Raw genomic sequence first — 17779 nt, forward strand, 5'->3', positions numbered from 1 at the left:
GAGCCAAGTCATAATATAACTAACCTTGGTTTATTAAATTTTTACCTTCTTCCGAGATTCTGGAAAATTCTATTTTTTGTAGGTATTGCACTATCTTAGCATCTTCTACTCCTTATCCTCATACAGGTTTTTTAAAAACTCATACGCTATCTTCCTCTTCGCCTCAAGTCTTCTGGGACATTTCCATCTACAGCTCAGCTTCTTGGGGGTCTTAAAACTGGAAGGAAAGAATTGTCAATACCAGCTGGAATTGGGAGCAGGGAACTGTTTTAAGACCCTACCATTTTATTTTTCTGCATTATTAAATAAGATAGTGCCTGTCTAGGGAGCACCATTCCTCCCTCAGTTTCAGATAGCCCAATACGACATGCCAAAGAGCAAGCTATTTTCCAGCATCGGTCTGGGATATTAGGTGAGCCTGCTCGTACATTGGTTAGATGAATGTTGGCTTTGTATTAACTGTGGGAGAACCCCGCAGTTAAGAAGCCGCAACCAGCAGAGACCTCGGATAATGACACCCCTGGTGTGCACCGTTCTGGCATGGGACAAAGGCCCCTTTCTGTGCATCCCTCTCTTTCCCACATCAAAGCAGTCAAGTGGCAGCCAGAGTCTGCTCTTAAAAGCAGCCGCCTCCTTGACTGACAGCCTAAATTCCTCCCTGGGCCCCAGAGCAGCCCAAAGGGCAGGATTTCTCCCAAGGGGCTTGCTTTAACGCCAAGGGAAGCCTTGGTTCAGTGGTTACCAACCGTTTGCTCCCCGGGCACCAACGCAGGTGGCAATGGGGCGTTTCATCCAGGGTGCAAGTGCCGTTTCTCCCCCTGCAAAGCGGCTGTCTTAACCAAGCATTTCCTCACCTTGTGCCTTCCAGATGCCTTGGACGGCAACTCCCATGCTGGCTGGGAATGATTGGTCTGGTTATCCAACTCAGCGCCTCCTCCGTAAAGCTGGCAAAGGAGGTCATTAAGGTAATCCATCTACTATAGGCTCAAGCAAGCCAGCCAGTTCAAGATTCAGGGACTCTGTGGCTACCAAGGGAAACATGGGTCATCTTAACCTAGGCGGTTTCTCCATAGTTTAAACCTGGGGTGTCCAACCTTGGCTGCTTTTAAGACTTGTGGACTTCAACTCCCAGAATCCCCCAGCCAGCACGACCCAACTTTATCCCATACCCAACTTAAAAGTTGCGTTTTGTTTCTGGTGGCCTTCCTTTCTTTTGTGGATTCAGATCAGTAGAGGAGAAGAGACCGAGTTTTGCAATTCGGTCTCACAATCAATCCCTGACCCACAAAAACACACACACATACACACATGTTCTTTGCAGGGCACTCAAAGTGGTTGCAAGCTTCCTTTGCCCATCAGTAGATGGAGCTGCTCTTTTGCTCTCTAGTGGAAACCACAGAACCTCTGAGTTACTCTGGAGTAGCCCCAAATCAAAAAATTGGTAGCAGCTCTTCGGATTCTCAGGTTTTATTCAAAGGCCTCCTCTGCTTCGTGAGAGTTGCAGCCCCCTGTGCTGGTTGCCTGGAGGGGGTAAACTAAACTAGGATTTAAATGGGTGGGGAAGCCCCTCCCCTAGACGCTCCTTTAAAGAACCGTAATTTAAAAGGGGGGGAACGGGAAGCCTTTTTCCTGGCTGCTTTCCAATTAATTCTGTCAAAATAATGGGGGCGTCTTGAGCAAAGAGCCTGGAGCTGCTGGGACCAAGGCTTTCCCCTCCTGCCTGTCTTCTGTTTTATTGCCTTTTGCATCCTGCCTCTGGTCTTGGTTCTCTCCCTCCCTCCCTCATCTCCAGACCTCCGGTTTTATCTTTTTCTTCCTTTCCTTTCCTCTCTCTCTCACCCTTGGAAAACAGACAGGCTGCTGGACCACTGAGTCCTGCCTGCTGTGCCTCCCCCCCCCCCAATCCGCTGCGGGCAACCCAGGGCGGGACCAAAGAGGTGGAGCGAAGAGGGAGGTTGGCAGCCAGCCAGCCAGCCAGCCGGCCAGTCAGCTAGCTGCCTGTCCACAGCTGGTCCCGTTGCTGCTGCCTGCAGCTCCTTGCTTGGCTTGCCAGCATGGGCTCCTTTGCCCCTGGGGCTGCCGCTCAGGAGTTTCTGCTGCCCCAAGATTTGGAGAAGGCTCAGGTGAGTCAAGGAAGAACCTGCAGAGATGCTCTGGGAGATAGGATTTTCCTTCCCTTTCCTTCCTTCCTTCCTTCCTTCCTTCCTTCCTTCCCTTACTCACTCGCTCCCTGGCAGTTTTCTTTCTTTCTGGGAGTTGGAAGTACACACATCACAGACTGTCTGAGCTTGAGAAACTCTGGAGTAGAGACCTCACACAATCCTGAGGTTAATTTACTGACTTTTGCATGGTATCCCAGCTTGCTATAAGTTGGCTGCAGTCGTTCCTGAGAAGGGATGGTCAGTTTCTAGATCTGGACTGCGGGTTAAAATAGCCACTTGGGTAAAAGATGGGCGATACAGACAGATGCTGAATAAATGAATAAAAAGAGATGGAAGATACTGCCTGACGCTGAGCGGAGGGAAAGAAAGATGCACAGAAGGGACTCCGAGACCTGCCCCATCACAATTTCAGGGGTGGGCTGCCCTTCACATAACATCTAGGGGGTCTCGGATAAACAGCCTGGCTTGCAAGGATATGCCTTCTCTAATTTCCCTCTTTTCCCCACCTAGTTTTTCGCTGTTATCCACTGGATCCAAGCTGTCACGGCTACTTTGAGGTATTTCATGCAGCCTTCTCTCTTAAGGAACTAACCTGATTGGGGGTTTTAGGGCTTTGAAACGGAGATGAGCACCGCCCCCTAAAGTCGGGAACGACTAGCACATATGTGCGAGGGGAACCTTTACCTTTACCTTTACCAGGCATGTCTCCCTTTCCTGGGGTTGCTAAATGCCATGGATGTATATCTTTTATTTGCTTTTGTTATTCTGTCATTCTTGTTTTTATTCTTGAACTAAATTGATTTTGCATTTGTTAGAATAAAATGTTTATGTTGTGTTTATTAAGCGGGAATTTGCTGGGCTAAAGGAAGGTTCATGCAAGCTCTAATAACGTATCAAAGGAAGCAACTTCAAGCTCCACCAATCCGCCCCTTCTTTCCACAGCATCATGGGGTCGAGCTCAATTATCGGCTACACCATATTCCAGAACAGCGCCAGATCCCCCGAGGTAAGGGAAATTCCTTCCTTTGCTGATGGAAAAGAAGAGGAAGTCAATAAGCAAGATGGGGCCTTCTGAAGTAAGTGGGGAGGAGCAGGGATCTTCAGCAGGAATGTTTGCAATGTTCAAGTCCTTTCCACTTTGTTACTGAACAAATATTAATTTTAGAAGCTGGTGGGTGAACCATAATTTACCGTACTTTTCAGAGTATAAGACGTACTTTTTCCCCCTCAAAAGAGGATGGAAATGTTGGTGAGTCTTATACACTGAATACAGCCTTTTTTGGTCTCCCAAAGCCCTGCCCTGCGTGTCCCGTTTTTCGCAAAAACAGGGCGTGCAGAGACTTTGGGAGTCCTGCAGAGTGCTCCTATGAGCTGGGGAGGGCAAAAACTTTTTTTTCTTGCTTACCTCTTTAAAATCATGGTGCATCTTATACACCAGTGCATTTTATAATCCGAAAAATAAGGTACTTTTATTTCATCAAACATCTATAGTTGCCATGCAGCCTAATTAATATAACAACCAATTTGCAGAACCAAACCTCTCTCTCTCTCTCCCACCCTCCCTCTCTCTGCCTATCTCTACATCTGTCTGTCTTCTCAGTATTTTTGAACCTTGACAACTTTAGGATAGCAGAACATTAGTTTTATTTATTCCCCATCACTCTCTTCTACTAATACACACTTTGCACTGAGACTGTGTATCTGGATATGAGACAGTTGAGGAAGAAATTGCTTTGCCCTTCTAGAGTTGACACTGTGTGGTTAGTTCTCTCTGAAGTGAGAAACAGAAACTCAGATGGTCAGAACATGGTTTCCACCCATCCTTAGATCTCCAATGTTTGTTCTAATGCAAGGCTACGAATCACCAGAGTGATTGCTGCTTTGATCTTTCCACAGGTGCGCCCTCTTGTCTACCTGAGCCTCTCCGATCTCTTTCTAGGGTTGTGCTGGCTCACGGGGGCCCTTCTCTATAGCAAAGATGCATCCCACCCAACTGGAGAAGGCAGCATCTGCTACAACTTGCAAGCCACCGGACAGGTGAAACCTCCGTTGATCTCCAGCTCCTTGGTGGGGTGGAAAGTGTGTTATGTGCGACACAGAATAGGAATAGGTGTAAAATAGAATAGAATAGAATGCTTTATTGGCCAAGTGTGATTGAACACACAAGGAATTTGTCTTTGATGCATACGCTCTCAGTGTACATAAAAGAAAAGATACATTCATCAAGAATCATAAAGTACCAGTCTGGACTGGTGGGATAGCCACATATAGAAGAGGCAATCCAGTTGCTTCCATCTGCTGCCAGTTGTTCAGTCTTTGAGCTTGATGTGTTTTGTGTTGGGGCTAACTTGCCACGTTGAGTGGGTAAAAGCTTTAGAGAAGTATATGGGATCAAAGGCATCAAGAACATACAGAGGCAGTTTCTGTGGAAGATTCTAGATAAGTTTTCCCAGTTGGACTAAGACTCCAGAATTCTCAGCCAACATGGCTAAGGTCCTGGGAAATTCTGGGATTTGCAGTCTAAACACAACTGGAGATGGTTAGAGAAAGCTGTGGTTTTGATAGAGTGTGTGTGTTTCCCTTTTAATTTGACTATTGGATATATAAGGTAAAGGTAAAGGTAAAGGTAAAGGTTCCCTCGCACATAAGTGCTAGTCGTTCCCGACTCTAGGGGGTGGTGCTCATCTCCGTTTCAAAGCCGAAGAGCCAGTGCTGTCCAAAGACGTCTCCGTGGTCATGTGGCCGGCATAACTCAAAGGCGCACGGAACGCTGTTACCTTCCCACCAAAGGTGGTCCCTATTTTTCTACTTGCATTTTTTACCTGCTTTCAAACTGCTAGGTTGGCAGAAGCTGGGACAAGTAATGGGAGGTCACCCCATTAAGCGGCACTAGGGATTCGAACCGCTGAACTGCCGACCTTTCGATTGACAAGCTCAGCGTTTTAGCCACTGAGCCACCTTGTCCCTAATATTGGATATATAAAAACCCTGCATTATTAGGAAGCTTTTTTCTTTGCTCTCTTGTGAGAATGCCAGCCTTGGAATGCTTCTTACAGAGCTACCAACTCTGTTTTGCATCCCTCTCCTCACTTTTGTGTATTTTCCTTTGCTTGGTTTGGGTCCAGGATTCTCCTCTTGAGGCCATTTAATGGTCCTGTTCCTGGAAAGGCAATTCCAAACCACCACAAATCTTGTTTATTTAGTGCTACTTGGTTGCTTTTCCTCTTTGATTCTGTTTTTAAAATGGCTTTATAATCTGCCCCATAATCTCCCTATAATATTGGTTATTGCGCCAATCAGCAGTATAATGAACAGCAGAGGTCCTCCATATTATTGATCCCTTTGAATATTTACCTTCGGCTGCCTCTCGAGAGAAGGCTGTGTTTGCCTATTTCACAAGATGTGTGACTTGGCAGGTGTATGTGGGAACTTGAAAACGCCCAGCCAGTTCTCAAGGTACAAAATTCGTTTGCAAATATAAATCATCAGGCAATGAGGCAATGATGCTGTTGTCACTTGAGTTCGCAGAGACCTGCTTAACCCCTAAACCTACTGGACAGATCAGGGCAGCGAAAAGATTTAATTCAATTTGATCCACCTCACTCTCTTCCAATATGTTTTTCAAGCTATTTGGGAACACAAAAACACAAAATGAGGTTTTGGGATGATAAAGGATCTTATTATGATGTTTTTATGTTGTATTTTTAAGGATATTTATTTATAAGATATCCCAGCAGATGACGCTGGCTTTCCTGGATTAGATTTTGTTTCATCAACTTTCTAGAATATGATTTATCTAACTAACTTTGATTGGACAAACAAATCCAACATTTTCCACATTGAAAAATAGAGTGGAAACTGGAAGGGGTGGGTGGGGCTGCAATGAGATCTTTGGACTTTGTTCATTCTGGGATCCTTTTCAGAAAAGGAGAAAAACCACACGGGCACTGGGATAGCTTTCCTCAGTTAGGCGTCCTTTACGACGCCTAACGAAACAAAACAAATCCAGCAACTATTTACAGTGGGGGAATGAAGGTGCAAAAGTCGTGATTTTGTTTTGTTAATTTTGGACCGCTACTTCATGTTTCATCAGCCGTGCCAGGAAATTAGCTCTTCCTGTTTCTCGGAGTCTTCCCATGTGAAATGGAAAAACCAAACCTCACGCATCGCTTCCGTGGGGGAATCGGCTCCTTCTGGAGCTGTTTATGCTTGGTGACAAAGTCAGAAAATCCGAGCCATACATACAAATTATATAAAAAGGACAGAACCACACCCACAGAGGGAGGCACATCCCTAGGCTTGGTCTCCGAGTGCAGTGATAGTTGCTCTCTCTGGATTTTAACTCCGTGACAAAATAAAAGCTGCAAAAGGTTACTTTCAACAGTGGAAATATAGAGGAGGTTGGAGAGGAAGTTATTGGGGAGTGGGGAGGGTTACAGGCACACAGGGGCTTCCCCTTGCCATCCACTACTTGCCCCCCTCCCCTTCAACCCACGGCCATGTTCAGTTCTCAAACTATTCCAGATTTCCAAAGGCCGATTCGGAGGACTAATAGCCTTTGTTCTTGTTTCTTGATTTGCTTCTCCAGATCTTCTATGTCGCCTCATTTCTGTACACTGTTAATTACACCTGGCAGCTTTACATGGATTTGAAAGGGAAATTCAACCAGCACTTACATAGCCAGATGCCACAGGTAAACGGTGCTTTCATGGTGACTTGAATATCTTTAAGTTGAGTCCTGTCTCTGCTTAAAAATCCAAGCATGATTTGGACCCCAAGTGCATTAAAAATGAAGCAAAAAAACATTTATAGGCTATCTGAAGAACAGCAAGATACCCAGATGGGTTGAATTAGAAACCTGGTTCTTGAAGTTGCAATTTTGCGTACTTGGAAATGTAGCCACACCAAGTAGCACCATGCTATAATTATCTTTAGAAAATCATTGTATTGGCCTCCTAAAGGCCATGGACCATCGAACAGAGCAGAACTTGGGGTTTTCCACCTACAACCAGATGTTGCTGGTTCAATCTGGAAAATAAAGACCAGGGGATATAGTTGAACACCCTTGCTTCAAGTTCTGTTGCTCCCCAATAAACACTTCAAATCCCGTGAGTCACAGGGGACGTGAATTAGGCATGAATTGAGGCATTTCTCAGCTCAGTTTGGATTTTCCAGCTCAGTAGATAGCACCTGAGCATCTTTTCAGCACGGCCTTTATTGCTGAGTTTAGAAGAGTTCCTTCTACTCAGTGCAGGTCTGAAGGCTCTAGGGTAGAAGAACGCAGACGTTCCAGAAGAGGGAAGAAGATTTTAACAAGGTTTAAGAGAATAACTTGTAGGGTGAGAATAAGAGAAGCACAAAAGCATGTTTGCGATGGTGGGCAGGAAGTGCTCGAGATCTGTCCACCCTTGTCCCTGTGGATGTCACAGGGTGTGCTGGAGGCCAAACTCCAATAATGAGGCTGAACCAGGCAGAAGCCAACAAGGGCAGGGCCAAAGCCAAGTTGACTGAATTGCATGGAAGTCAAAGAAATTGAATCCAGTTGAAATGATGACTCCTGTGTGGAGGCCATTGAGATTTGGAGGGCCTTGGACTTCCTCCAGAGAGGGCCACACCCTTTCTGCTTCAACTTTGGCTCCTACCTGAACAGGATCGGCAGGTTTGGGTTTGACAAAGGTGCGAGGCCTTTGTCAATGCTTGCTTGATAAAGGGGAGAACAGAACCAGAGAAAAATGCATGTGGCCCAGACAAGATGGACTCTCCATTAGGTTTTCTTTTTTTATTATTCTTTCAAAAACATTTTGAAATCTGGTCGTCAGTGGAAACCCTTTCAATCACCAGGGCCAGTCTCTAGGCAGAGACTCAAAGGAAGAGCTTGCAACGCCCTTTGAAAACCCTGGCTAATTGCTAAACTTTCTTTGTAATCATGTTTGTTCCAGGAAGCCCTTATGAATTTGAAGGGAAGGCATGGCAGGAGGGGTAGCTGTGTTAGTCTAGTAGCCTCTATGGCCATCCACTTCATCAGAAGGACAGAACCCGACCTGGGAAGGGCACATCGTGTCCCCAGACAAACACTGTGAGATCACTTCAACAATTTGGTCAATTCCAGCATTCTTTGAAAACTCCATGCTTTGAAGGCTGGAAGAAATGTCTCATAGGATTAGGACAATGGTTGGGTCACTCTCCAAACATAAAGAGTATGATTTTGCAGGGAAGAAAGATATTTCTCGGTGTGTCAGTGGTGGGTTTCAAAATTTTTTACTACCGGTTCTGTGGCTGTGGCTTGGTGGGCGTGGCAGGGGAAGGATAGTGTAAAATCTCCATTCCCACCCCACTCCCGGGGAAGGATACTGCAAAATCCCCATTTCCTCCCGATCAGCTGGGACTCGGGAGGCAGAGAATAGATGCGGGCGGGGCCAGTCAGAATTTTTACTACCAGTTGTCCGAACTACTCAAAATTTCCGCTACCGGTTCTCCAGAACTGGTCAGAACCTGCTGAAACCCACCTCTGCTGTGTGTGTGTATGTATGTATATGTGCGCACGCACATGGACGCATCTGTACATGCCAGTGAAATAAATTATACATCGATATGTTCAGGACGTACCAGGTATAGAGCTAAACCTTGATTGGTTCAGCTTTGATTCACCTTCAAGTTTTTAAAATAATAACTTCTTGATGAAGTGGCTTTATCATTGCTTCATTGTTGTAACCAAAGTCTCATCTGAAACTAACATGTGAACAATTAAATGCTGAATTTTGAAGAGTTTCCCTCCCCCAAAAACAATTGTAGGGAAGTTTCTGTACACATTTTATTTCCCCTTTCCTGCATCCAATTTTTTTTTTTAAATTCATTTCAGCTTTTGAATCTTTGCCACAAACCTTTTCAAAGTATGGGGCTAAATCCCTGGTGTTTTCCTCTTTCCCCCTTTTGTAGATGTTGAGCTATTCAAATCAGCTTGGCCGAATAGCAATCCTTTTCTCTAGGTAAGATTAATCTCCCAAATGCCACTGGATTCAGAGGGGTTGGGGTTGGGGGGGGAAAGGGGGAGGCAGTGGAGTTTACCCCCCTACTCGGAAAAATCTGGATGAGCTCCCCAGTTCGATCTGGCCAGACTCTGGCTATTTAGGCCAGTAAAAGCAGCTCTGGAAGGCGAGCTGGTCTTTTCTCTGGGGGGTTCCAAGATCTTGAAGAAGAGACTGACCTATCTTTTCTCTTCCAGTCTCATCCCCATCCTCCTGATGGTGCCTGTTTTGGGGCTAGGCAACCACTTTCGGTGTCCCCAGAACTTCACTGCAGAACATGGGTACGACAACCTGAATATAGTACATTTTGCCAAGCCCAAAGAGTCAGGGATGGCAGGTATCCGAACTGAGACTTTGTCCTACGACGGCCACTGACTCCCAAAGGTCTCTTAGGGGAACCAACCTTGCTTGTCTGAGCTTCCCAGAAGAGGTCTGGACACAACCCGACCCTCCTGTAACACAGCCCACCTCCCAGGCTCACTCCTGTGCTTCTGTTTGGTCCACAGGTGCCTCCTGTTGCACATGGAAAACATGCTCAGCACCGGCTCTCAGCATGTTACCTGCACTGTGTTGTGTTTGTACAGCACTGGAGTTTTCCTGATCTCGTTTATGGTCAGCTTCCTTGCAATTCTGGTGAGAGGCACACTAAGGGGTGCACCTCCTTCTGTTGCTGGAAATCCTTCAGCACTTATGGGAGGGGGAATTCAGGAGAGGTGTGTGTGCTTTCAGTTGTGACGCACACAAATCATGCTTCTTTTCTCTACCCTGATGCTTAACGTTTGATGTCTTCCAACTGTTGCTGCATTCCTCGTATGTTAGAGCAAACAGTTTCCTAACACTGATTTAATGCATCACACACTGAGTTTCCACACCCCAGAGTCCAGCTTCCTGAATAAATCTGAGCTTGTTTTTGTTTCCCTAATGGTAAACAGATGGACTTCAGAATAAGCACAGATTCTTTGGGGGGGAAATGCAAGGCAAAACAATAGGAACGCTTGAATTGCTGACCGGGCACATCTTAGATTGCCTGGCTGCTGATTTTATTTACGCGAGGACTCTGAGGTAAATTAGATCAAGAGAGGCTGTCAATGGCCTGATTCACACAACCCTTTAAGCCATTATAATGTGTGACTTCGTTTTGCCTTAAAGTGATTTGGGAACTACCTCCTGTGGTTTAGAAGCCATGGTTTAGGCCTTATTGTCTTCTGCAGGCTCAGTCAGGTATAGTTTAACCATGGTTAAGTAAACCATGGCCTGGAGGAACGAGTGAACCCAAACCAGGCACGCACCTAGATTCAATTCCTCCCACGGCTTCAAAAGCGAAGCAGGAATCTGGATCCAGCCACCTCCCTTCCACCCTCTCCTCCTTCAAGCACAAAGATGTTGCTGAGACCTTGCTTAGACCTTGCTCCTTCTTCAGACGCTGCTCATCCGAGCCAGGATGTTGTACAAGCGGTTTGTGAACTCGATGGGCTACGTCGGCGATCAACAGTGGGCGATGCTGAAGGTGGTCGAGCAAGCCGTGGTTCTGTACCCCGTGGTGTTTTTCTGCTGCTGGGGGCCAGGTTTGGAAAGACCGAGGGATGGGGGTTGACGGTGAAAGAGGCAGCTCTCTTCACCTCTGTTTGGAAGTGGGCCCTTCCAGATCTCAATCTATCCAAGGCCAGAAACCCATCGAAAATTAATTACTAAAAAAAATTAATTCATGCAGAGGTGTAGCTGCTAGTCCTACCATCCTTATTCTATTTATTATTACTGATCTCTCATTTCTCCCATCCGCAGCCTTTATCCTCGGCATAGTCAAGCTGGCACGTACGGAGAACGACAGTGTTTACATGGCCCTTTATGTTTTAGAGGTAAGCATCTCTTCAGCCACGCGCACCCAGTAGAGCCCACGGGGCACCTTCTCTCCGTGGGCAGAACCCATTGCTCAGTGCTGGTTGGGGGGGAGGGGGGGCTAACCTTTAATGGGAATGTTGGCTTCTTTGCTGCTGCTTCCTGACTGCCCCAGGCAACTCCTGATTCCAGCCACCTCACCGTGGGCAACTTCGCTTCTCCACTCAGGCCCTGACCGCATCTTCCCAGGGGTTCCTGAACTGTGTGGTTTATGGCTGGACACAGCACATGTTCCACTGTGTGAAACGCAAGGCTTGCCGTGATGTCGACACCCAGACGCCCCTCCTGCGTTCCCAGAAGAGGTTCTACGCCAGCACCCTCCCAGCCCATCCCCAGGCTAAGCCCACCTCTCCTTCCACAACCTCGGTGTTATGAACGGGAGACGGGCCCTTTGAACTCTCCTTGCCCACCCCGGTCATGCCAGGAGGCTCTTTGCTCACCAAGGCCGGCTAGGCTTTCTAGATCCTGCACAGAGGGAGTTCAACGGATGACCCTGAAGCTCTTCTCGCTCACAGCCTGGCTGAGAAATGTGGCTGTCAAACGGAGCAGCGGCAGATGCGTGAAATTAAAGAGCTATCTTGGAAGGGCTGCAAGAGAATTAAACTGCAATTGGACGAGAAGAAACCGAAAGACTCCTTAGATTTAAATAATCACTATTTATTTGAGGGGAATCAAAAATTGGATAGGATGGAGAGGACTGCCTTGTTAGACTGCATCACATTCCCCCCCCCCCCCCACGAGACAGTTTCCCCAGGATTTTCCAAAGAATGGGAAACAGTGCCACTGAGAACTTGGAATGTGTGATGTCACCACCTTGGAAATTATCCTTTTATTTCAGTCCTGCTGGTGGAATATTTTACAACTTCCTGCCAAACAGTAAAACATAAAAGCAAGTGTGTGGATGGATTTCTGTTCCTTTTGATTCCAGGATCCGTAAAAAGCACCCCTTCCTTATCTTACTACTGTTTTAACGCCTCCAAAAAGTTCTATATAGAAATAATGTCCTCTCTTGATCCCAAATGACCCCAATGTCATGGCTTCCAGAAATTCCACCCGTCCTTCCAAAACTCCTGTCAAAACTGAAAAACCTCAGCTGCACAATTTTATTTCCTTTCTCAAGGTCTCCCAGGAATCCTTTTCAATCCGCCCTAAGATCCCTTCACCCTCATTGCAGAGATGACTACGCTGAGCAGATCTTAACCAGCATTCTTAGAGTTAGATCTTCTTTCAATGGCTCTTGGGAATTTTGGGAGTCCTAAACACCTTGCTGGAGGCCGTCTTACTCCTTTTTCTGTTGTTGTTACCAAATCAGTTACTCATTTTCCTTTCTTTCCAGTCTTTCTCAAGACTGGCCTCTCTCAACCAGGCCTGCTCTGTAAAAGTCAGGACAGAGTTTTCAGTGGTCTGAAAATGGGGATGAAGATGTAGGGCATTAAGATTCACCTGAAGCCAGACATGAGATGCCAGGAGAGGGAGGATCGCTCTCTTTCCTTCTGGATCTGAAGCTCCTCTAACCAGCCTCTTCATTCCAAGCCTTTGGAGTTGGTTTTCCTAAAATTGGGGATTTGAGGTCACAAGCTGTGGACACTGGCAAGGTACGAGAGGGGAAATGAACTGGGTTCTCTGAACCTCAAGTTTCTCCTGTCCTCTTTTTCTCCTAACATTTTAAAGTTCGTTCTAATTTCATTTACATAAACGTTGTTGAGTTGCAACCAATGTGTATTTGACTTAAAGAATGTGGGGTACTTACAGATAAATTTTAGTGCTGCTGAACAGATACAGATTAATTTGTCTTAGTACTCTGGGGTCTATGTGGGATTCCTCCTAAGTTATCTCAGCCCCTGGAAGGGGCTGGTTCAAGGACCGCAGTCTCCTCCCACATTCCTCCTGAACTCTGATCTTGTAGCTTTCGTAGCCAAGAAGAGATGATGTTTTGGGGATCCCTCCCTTCCATCACAAAACTATATTCTGGAGTCTTACAGAATAAATCCCCTCTGCGTGCACTTCCTGACATTCTGAGACAGGAAGAGTTAACTCCATTCTGAGACTTAAGAACAGGCATTGTTTAGCAGGCACATTCACAAGTTTGATTTGCAAGTGATTTTATTACCTGCCCTCACCTTCCCCCCCCACCTTTTCCTTTCCCTTTTTCAATAGAGGAAAGTATTGGATTTGATGTTGCAGTGACCCAACCTATTTTAGCGCAGCCATTTGGGTTTTGCTCTCAATGCTCTTTTCCACGTTGGAAAGTTTAATCTGAACAATCTGAACAGGCTGCTAACTTTATGATCATTAGATGAGCTTGTTGCAAGAGAAGCTACTTTTTGGAGTGAATTTCTGTGGGCCTTCTAGGGAGTCTCAACTGGCACCCTTACCTGGGTGTCTGATTTGGGGGGGAGGTTCAGTGCTTTCTCCATGGAAGTTTTCCACCACCTCATAAATGATCCCATGAGTTCCCACACTTTCGGAAAGATCAAAAGAACAGCAGCAACAATCAACATGCAAAAAGGAATGATGGTTCCCAGGATGTATTTTGCTAAGGAGTCGCCCCAGGCAATCGTAGGAAACCCTCCGTCAACGCTCCCTCCTGCACCCCAAAACTTGCAGTTCGGAGGGGCCCATCCGCTATTGCAGTGGCATTTGTGAAGGTTGTTGCAGACACCTCTGCCTCGGCAGGTTTTCCGCGGGTCGCAGCTCGAATTAAGTACGGCTTTGGAGACGCATTTGCGATTGATGCACACTTTGTACGGGTCACACACAATGCCGTTGGGGACAATCCCAATGTCATGGTGATGGATTTCGGCGGGATGTGAAGTGCTCCAGCACGTCGTCCCTTGCACTTCCTTCATATGAATCACCATGTCTTTCAGCTCAGGCGCAGAATTCACATCTATACACTGAACTTTTCCACACATGCTGTGCAAGGGATGGCATTTCAAATATTCTTTCCTGGAATGGTCAAAGCCGCAGTTGCCATAGGGAGTCCCGAGGATGTTCAGAGCGAGGTAGCATCTCTCGTGACCTGATCTGGACTCTCCTTTAAAGATTCTGCGGCATAAGAAATCGTGATTCCAGCACCTCTTTTTGTAACAGTAAGAAGAATATTTGCTGCAGGGTGTTCCATCCTGCAAATACAAGTCCTTGGGGCAATGTGGAGATTTCCCATTACAGTATTCGGGGAGATCACATTCGCTGGCTTTAGCCCGGCAGATTTCTCCTTTGGGAACGAACGTACATTTTCGGCAACACTTTCCTGCCCCACAATGGGCATGTTTCTTCAAATGGCAATTGGGAGTGCAGCAAGGATCGTCCATGCATGTGTTTGATTTCCCACAATCGCATTGCTCGTCGATATCCAAAACCCCGTCCCCACAGTGCATAAATTTGGAAGGTATCCTAGGAACATTTAGCAAGCAACCCAAGGAGCCCTGTTCAGAAAGTTCTATGAAATTCAGAATGCTGCAGTTACTGAACAGGTTAACAGAGGCGTGGTACGTGTGCATAAGGCAGCTTGTGTGTTTGCCACAGACACAGTAGGAGTCGTCATGGTTCATCCCAATATGAGAGGCCAACTCGTGAGAAAATCCCCTTGCGAAGCGGGTCAGTTGGTTCTGGAGGTAGACTTGGAGTCCTGCTGAAAAATTTGACTTGCAAATAGCAGAGTGGTAGGACTGTCCAAAGACACCTTTCAAATCCTGTTTAAAGAACAAGAAGGCTGTGTCATACTCTGTCCTGTTGGTCATGTTGGTGATTCTCCACGTATTGAAATTTTGAAGAACTTCCGTGAAGTCTGTAGAAATATCTATCAAGTTGTTTTCAGTCCAGATCTCAAGTCCAACTAGGACAATGCTTGTCTTGAGACTCTCAAAGGTGGCATCCGCAATGTTCACCACATCCAGCACTACAGTTTGCACTCTGCTGACATTATTTCCTTCTTGGACAAATAATTTTTTGTCTATTACAATATACAGTTCGATATATTTGGGGAAATCTTCGTACTGGAGATAATCGTACATCATCCTGGTTTGCCTGATTCGCAGATCTTTTGCTTGGTGTTTTGTTCTTCCCACCCCTGCTCTGTATGATGAAAAACTAGGCAGTGATTCTTCGGAGAGGTAGAGAAGGTGTTCAAAGGCAGAGGAATTCTGCAGAGGCTCAATACCATACGTTCTTGCACCAATTTTCAACAAACCAGTGAGACCAAGACAGGTCCTAAGAACTGCAAGCGAATCAACAATACCTTCCACGTAACCTTGACGGTAGCATTCAACTGGCATGTAGGGATGGCTCTCAACGCGTTCCCCCTTTGAATTATATGTGAAGACTGGAAGGTCTTTAGCTAGCAAATGCTTTGGGGGGTTGAGCCGGATGATGTAATCCCTTCCTGCTGCCTCGATGATGTAAGATATTTCATCCTTCTTTGTCTTCCCTCCTTGGGCTGCTAACCGTCTTGGGATTATCACCTCAGAAGAGGAATATGCCGGAGGACGCAATGAGCTGCAATGAATGGTGGAAAGGGTGAAGACCACCAATGCAATGCTGGTTGCCAACTGGAGGAAAAACCAGCACCCAAGGTATCTACCCACACTCGTCATGATTCAACTGTGTTGAGTTTCACACATGCTTTGCTTGGAGGAGAGATTGATGTGGACGTCCAATGGGGGAAAAAGACAAGGGTTGGTTTGTTTGGCTTGTGTGAGTCAGTTAATTTTGTGAGAGCTTACTTCAGTTCATCGATGTCCAAGAAAGTGATGGCTATCACCATCACTTGCTTGAGCCATCAAGATTCTTCAGGCATGTTCAACTGTCTGGCTTGGTGGCCATCTTTGCTTAACGAGAGAGCTAAAATGGAGAGGGCACTAGGGAAAGGGCAGACATCTCAAGAGCTTCGGACCCTTCTCAGTTGTTCTGGATGAATCTTGTAAAGATCACAGCCACCAAGAATGAACTCACCACCGATCCAACCACCGCTTCCCTCCTACGGGTCTTCTCCAGTGGAAGATTCCAGAAGGCAACTGTTTCTCCAGCCTCTTTAAATGTGAATGTTCCATTTAACCTCCCTCCCACAAGAGGCTTCCCAGAGTTACTGAACAGCAAATTTCAGGATTGAATTGTGGAGCAAGCTATACCTGGATTTTCTTTTTATTTAAAATTGGATGGTATCCTTGCTATTTTTTTAATTTCCAGTTCTGTCTTTGAAGATCTAGTCCAGAGGTCTTCAAACTTGGCAGCTTTAAGACTTCTGGGAGTTGAAGTCCACAAGTCTTAAAGCTGCCAAATTTGAAGACCTCTGATCTAGTCAATCCCTTCCAGCTATTTCATGGCCTTGTGAGATGAAATAATCAAAGGGGCCGGCTCATTGTTATTTGTGTGGCACAGGTAATCTATTTTATGCCTTCCATAATTGGTACAGGATTTACACAGAAAGACAGGCGCCCACAAGGCAAGAGCATCAGCTGCGCTCGCCCAGGGAGAAACAGCTATCAGGCCCACCAGTCTTTTTGACTTAGATTAAGGAGCTACCCAACATAGCTCAAGGGCAGAAATGTTATGCAGACAGGCCATGGCCTTAAGCAATGCAAAATCGATTTCAGCTTGCAATTTCCCTCTGAAAGAACCAATGGTGTAAGACAGCAAAGACAGAACCGGGTTACCTGTCAACTGATGTTACCTTTAAAAAAGGAGACAGAAACTTTGATAAATTTTACTAAAATTATTTTATGTACACCAATGCATAATATTTACATTCATATAATACTGATTCGAAAAACAAAACCGTGATACAGCAAAATGCTTAAAAGTGAGGAAAGCAAAACGAGGATGAGGAAGGCATGATGGAACCTAACAGCCGAGATCAGCTATGCTGTGGCCGAAAACATACATGCACGACGCCATTCCCGCTCTCAAAAAAAATTTCTCGTGGATTCTGTCTCTAAGGATCAACAATCATCACCAGGGGTTTCGCCCATCATAAGCAAGAGTGCTGATTTTTCCTTCCACAGGTACAAGAAAGAAATTAAGATGGAGATGAATACGAAAAGCTTTGCAAGGGGAGCCCAGTAAAATCCAGGACCATCAAGGCATACCGTCGTGTTTTTATAAAAGATAGCCTTTTCCCCCCCTTACAAAGGAAAAGTGGTTTCTGACGACCACAGCTATTCATACAGCAGCTTTCCCAAAGCAGAGGCTCTCCAAACACGCTGGACTACAGTACCCAACCCCCCATGATGAGAGCTGTAGTCCCAATCCATCTGTAAGCATCCAAGTCAGGGAAAGCTAATGCATTTGCAGCCTCAGGCAGAACGAACACAAGAAGGGTGGAAAGTCAGAACCGATGCATCGTTCAGGGAGGGACAGGACTTCCATCCTTACGCTTCCTGGCGTATCCCACCAAGTAGCCACCGTGGCAGATAAATTCCTATCCTGCGTAAAGGTTCCTCTTTAGCCCACTCAGCAGGGACGGCAAGAACTGAGACAGGCACTTTTCAGAAGCCAATCGCAGAGCTGCCAATGTTGCTGGGAGGGAGGGAGATTCTCCTACTTTCAACGGAGAATTAGAAGCACATACAACAGATGCAAAGAAGAATCGATCCAAAGAGCCCAGACACTGAGCCACATTCAAATGAGTAATGGTGGCAGGCAAAGAAAAAAATGTAAAAAATAATCTCAAAAAATTTCCCAGAATAGTCGAACAAA

The 17779-nt window shown here is 46.0% G+C and overlaps 2 protein-coding genes across 8 annotated transcripts; one reads left to right on the forward strand and one right to left on the reverse strand.

Moving 5' to 3' along the window:
• Positions 1-868: 868 nt before the first annotated feature.
• TMEM116 (transmembrane protein 116) lies at positions 869-11976 on the forward strand. 7 transcript variants are annotated; one of them, XM_087880110.1, is made up of 11 exons: positions 869-965; positions 2673-2719; positions 3007-3168; positions 4059-4199; positions 6751-6855; positions 9099-9148; positions 9385-9468; positions 9694-9820; positions 10608-10752; positions 10970-11043; positions 11252-11976. In XM_087880110.1, exons 3-11 carry the CDS (start codon positions 3109-3111, stop codon positions 11456-11458), a joined length of 993 nt encoding a protein of 330 aa, XP_087736236.1. In that variant the 5' UTR covers positions 869-965; positions 2673-2719; positions 3007-3108; the 3' UTR covers positions 11459-11976. The 7 variants fall into 7 exon arrangements, with proteins under 7 accessions (XP_087736236.1, XP_087736234.1, XP_060547938.2 ...); XM_087880108.1 differs by having other exon boundaries at positions 4102-4199; XM_060691955.2 differs by having other exon boundaries at positions 872-965; positions 3105-3168.
• Positions 11725-17738, reverse strand: LOC117672249 (disintegrin and metalloproteinase domain-containing protein 21-like). Its single transcript, XM_034428856.3, has one exon. The coding sequence runs from the start codon at positions 15676-15678 to the stop codon at positions 13432-13434; it is 2247 nt and encodes a 748-aa protein (XP_034284747.2). The 5' UTR covers positions 15679-17738; the 3' UTR covers positions 11725-13431.
• Between the last annotated feature and the right edge of the window lie 41 nt (positions 17739-17779).

The sequence above is a fragment of the Pantherophis guttatus genome, chromosome 17 (genome assembly GCF_059756535.1).
Source record: "Pantherophis guttatus breed Tessera chromosome 17, ASM5975653v1, whole genome shotgun sequence".
Taxonomy (NCBI): Eukaryota; Metazoa; Chordata; class Lepidosauria; order Squamata; family Colubridae; genus Pantherophis; species Pantherophis guttatus.

Excerpts from the sequence above, each read along its gene's own strand:
- LOC117672249 (XM_034428856.3), bottom strand. The coding sequence starts at position 15,678 with ATGACGAGTGTGGGTAGATACCTTGGGTGCTGGTTTTTCCTCCAGTTG.
- TMEM116 (XM_060691954.2), top strand. The coding sequence starts at position 2,055 with ATGGGCTCCTTTGCCCCTGGGGCTGCCGCTCAGGAGTTTCTGCTGCCC. Across the intron at positions 4,200-6,750 it reads ACTTGCAAGCCACCGGACAG|ATCTTCTATGTCGCCTCATT; the intron begins GTGAAACCTCCG and ends TTGCTTCTCCAG. Across the intron at positions 9,469-9,693 it reads AACTTCACTGCAGAACATGG|GTGCCTCCTGTTGCACATGG; the intron begins GTACGACAACCT and ends TTTGGTCCACAG.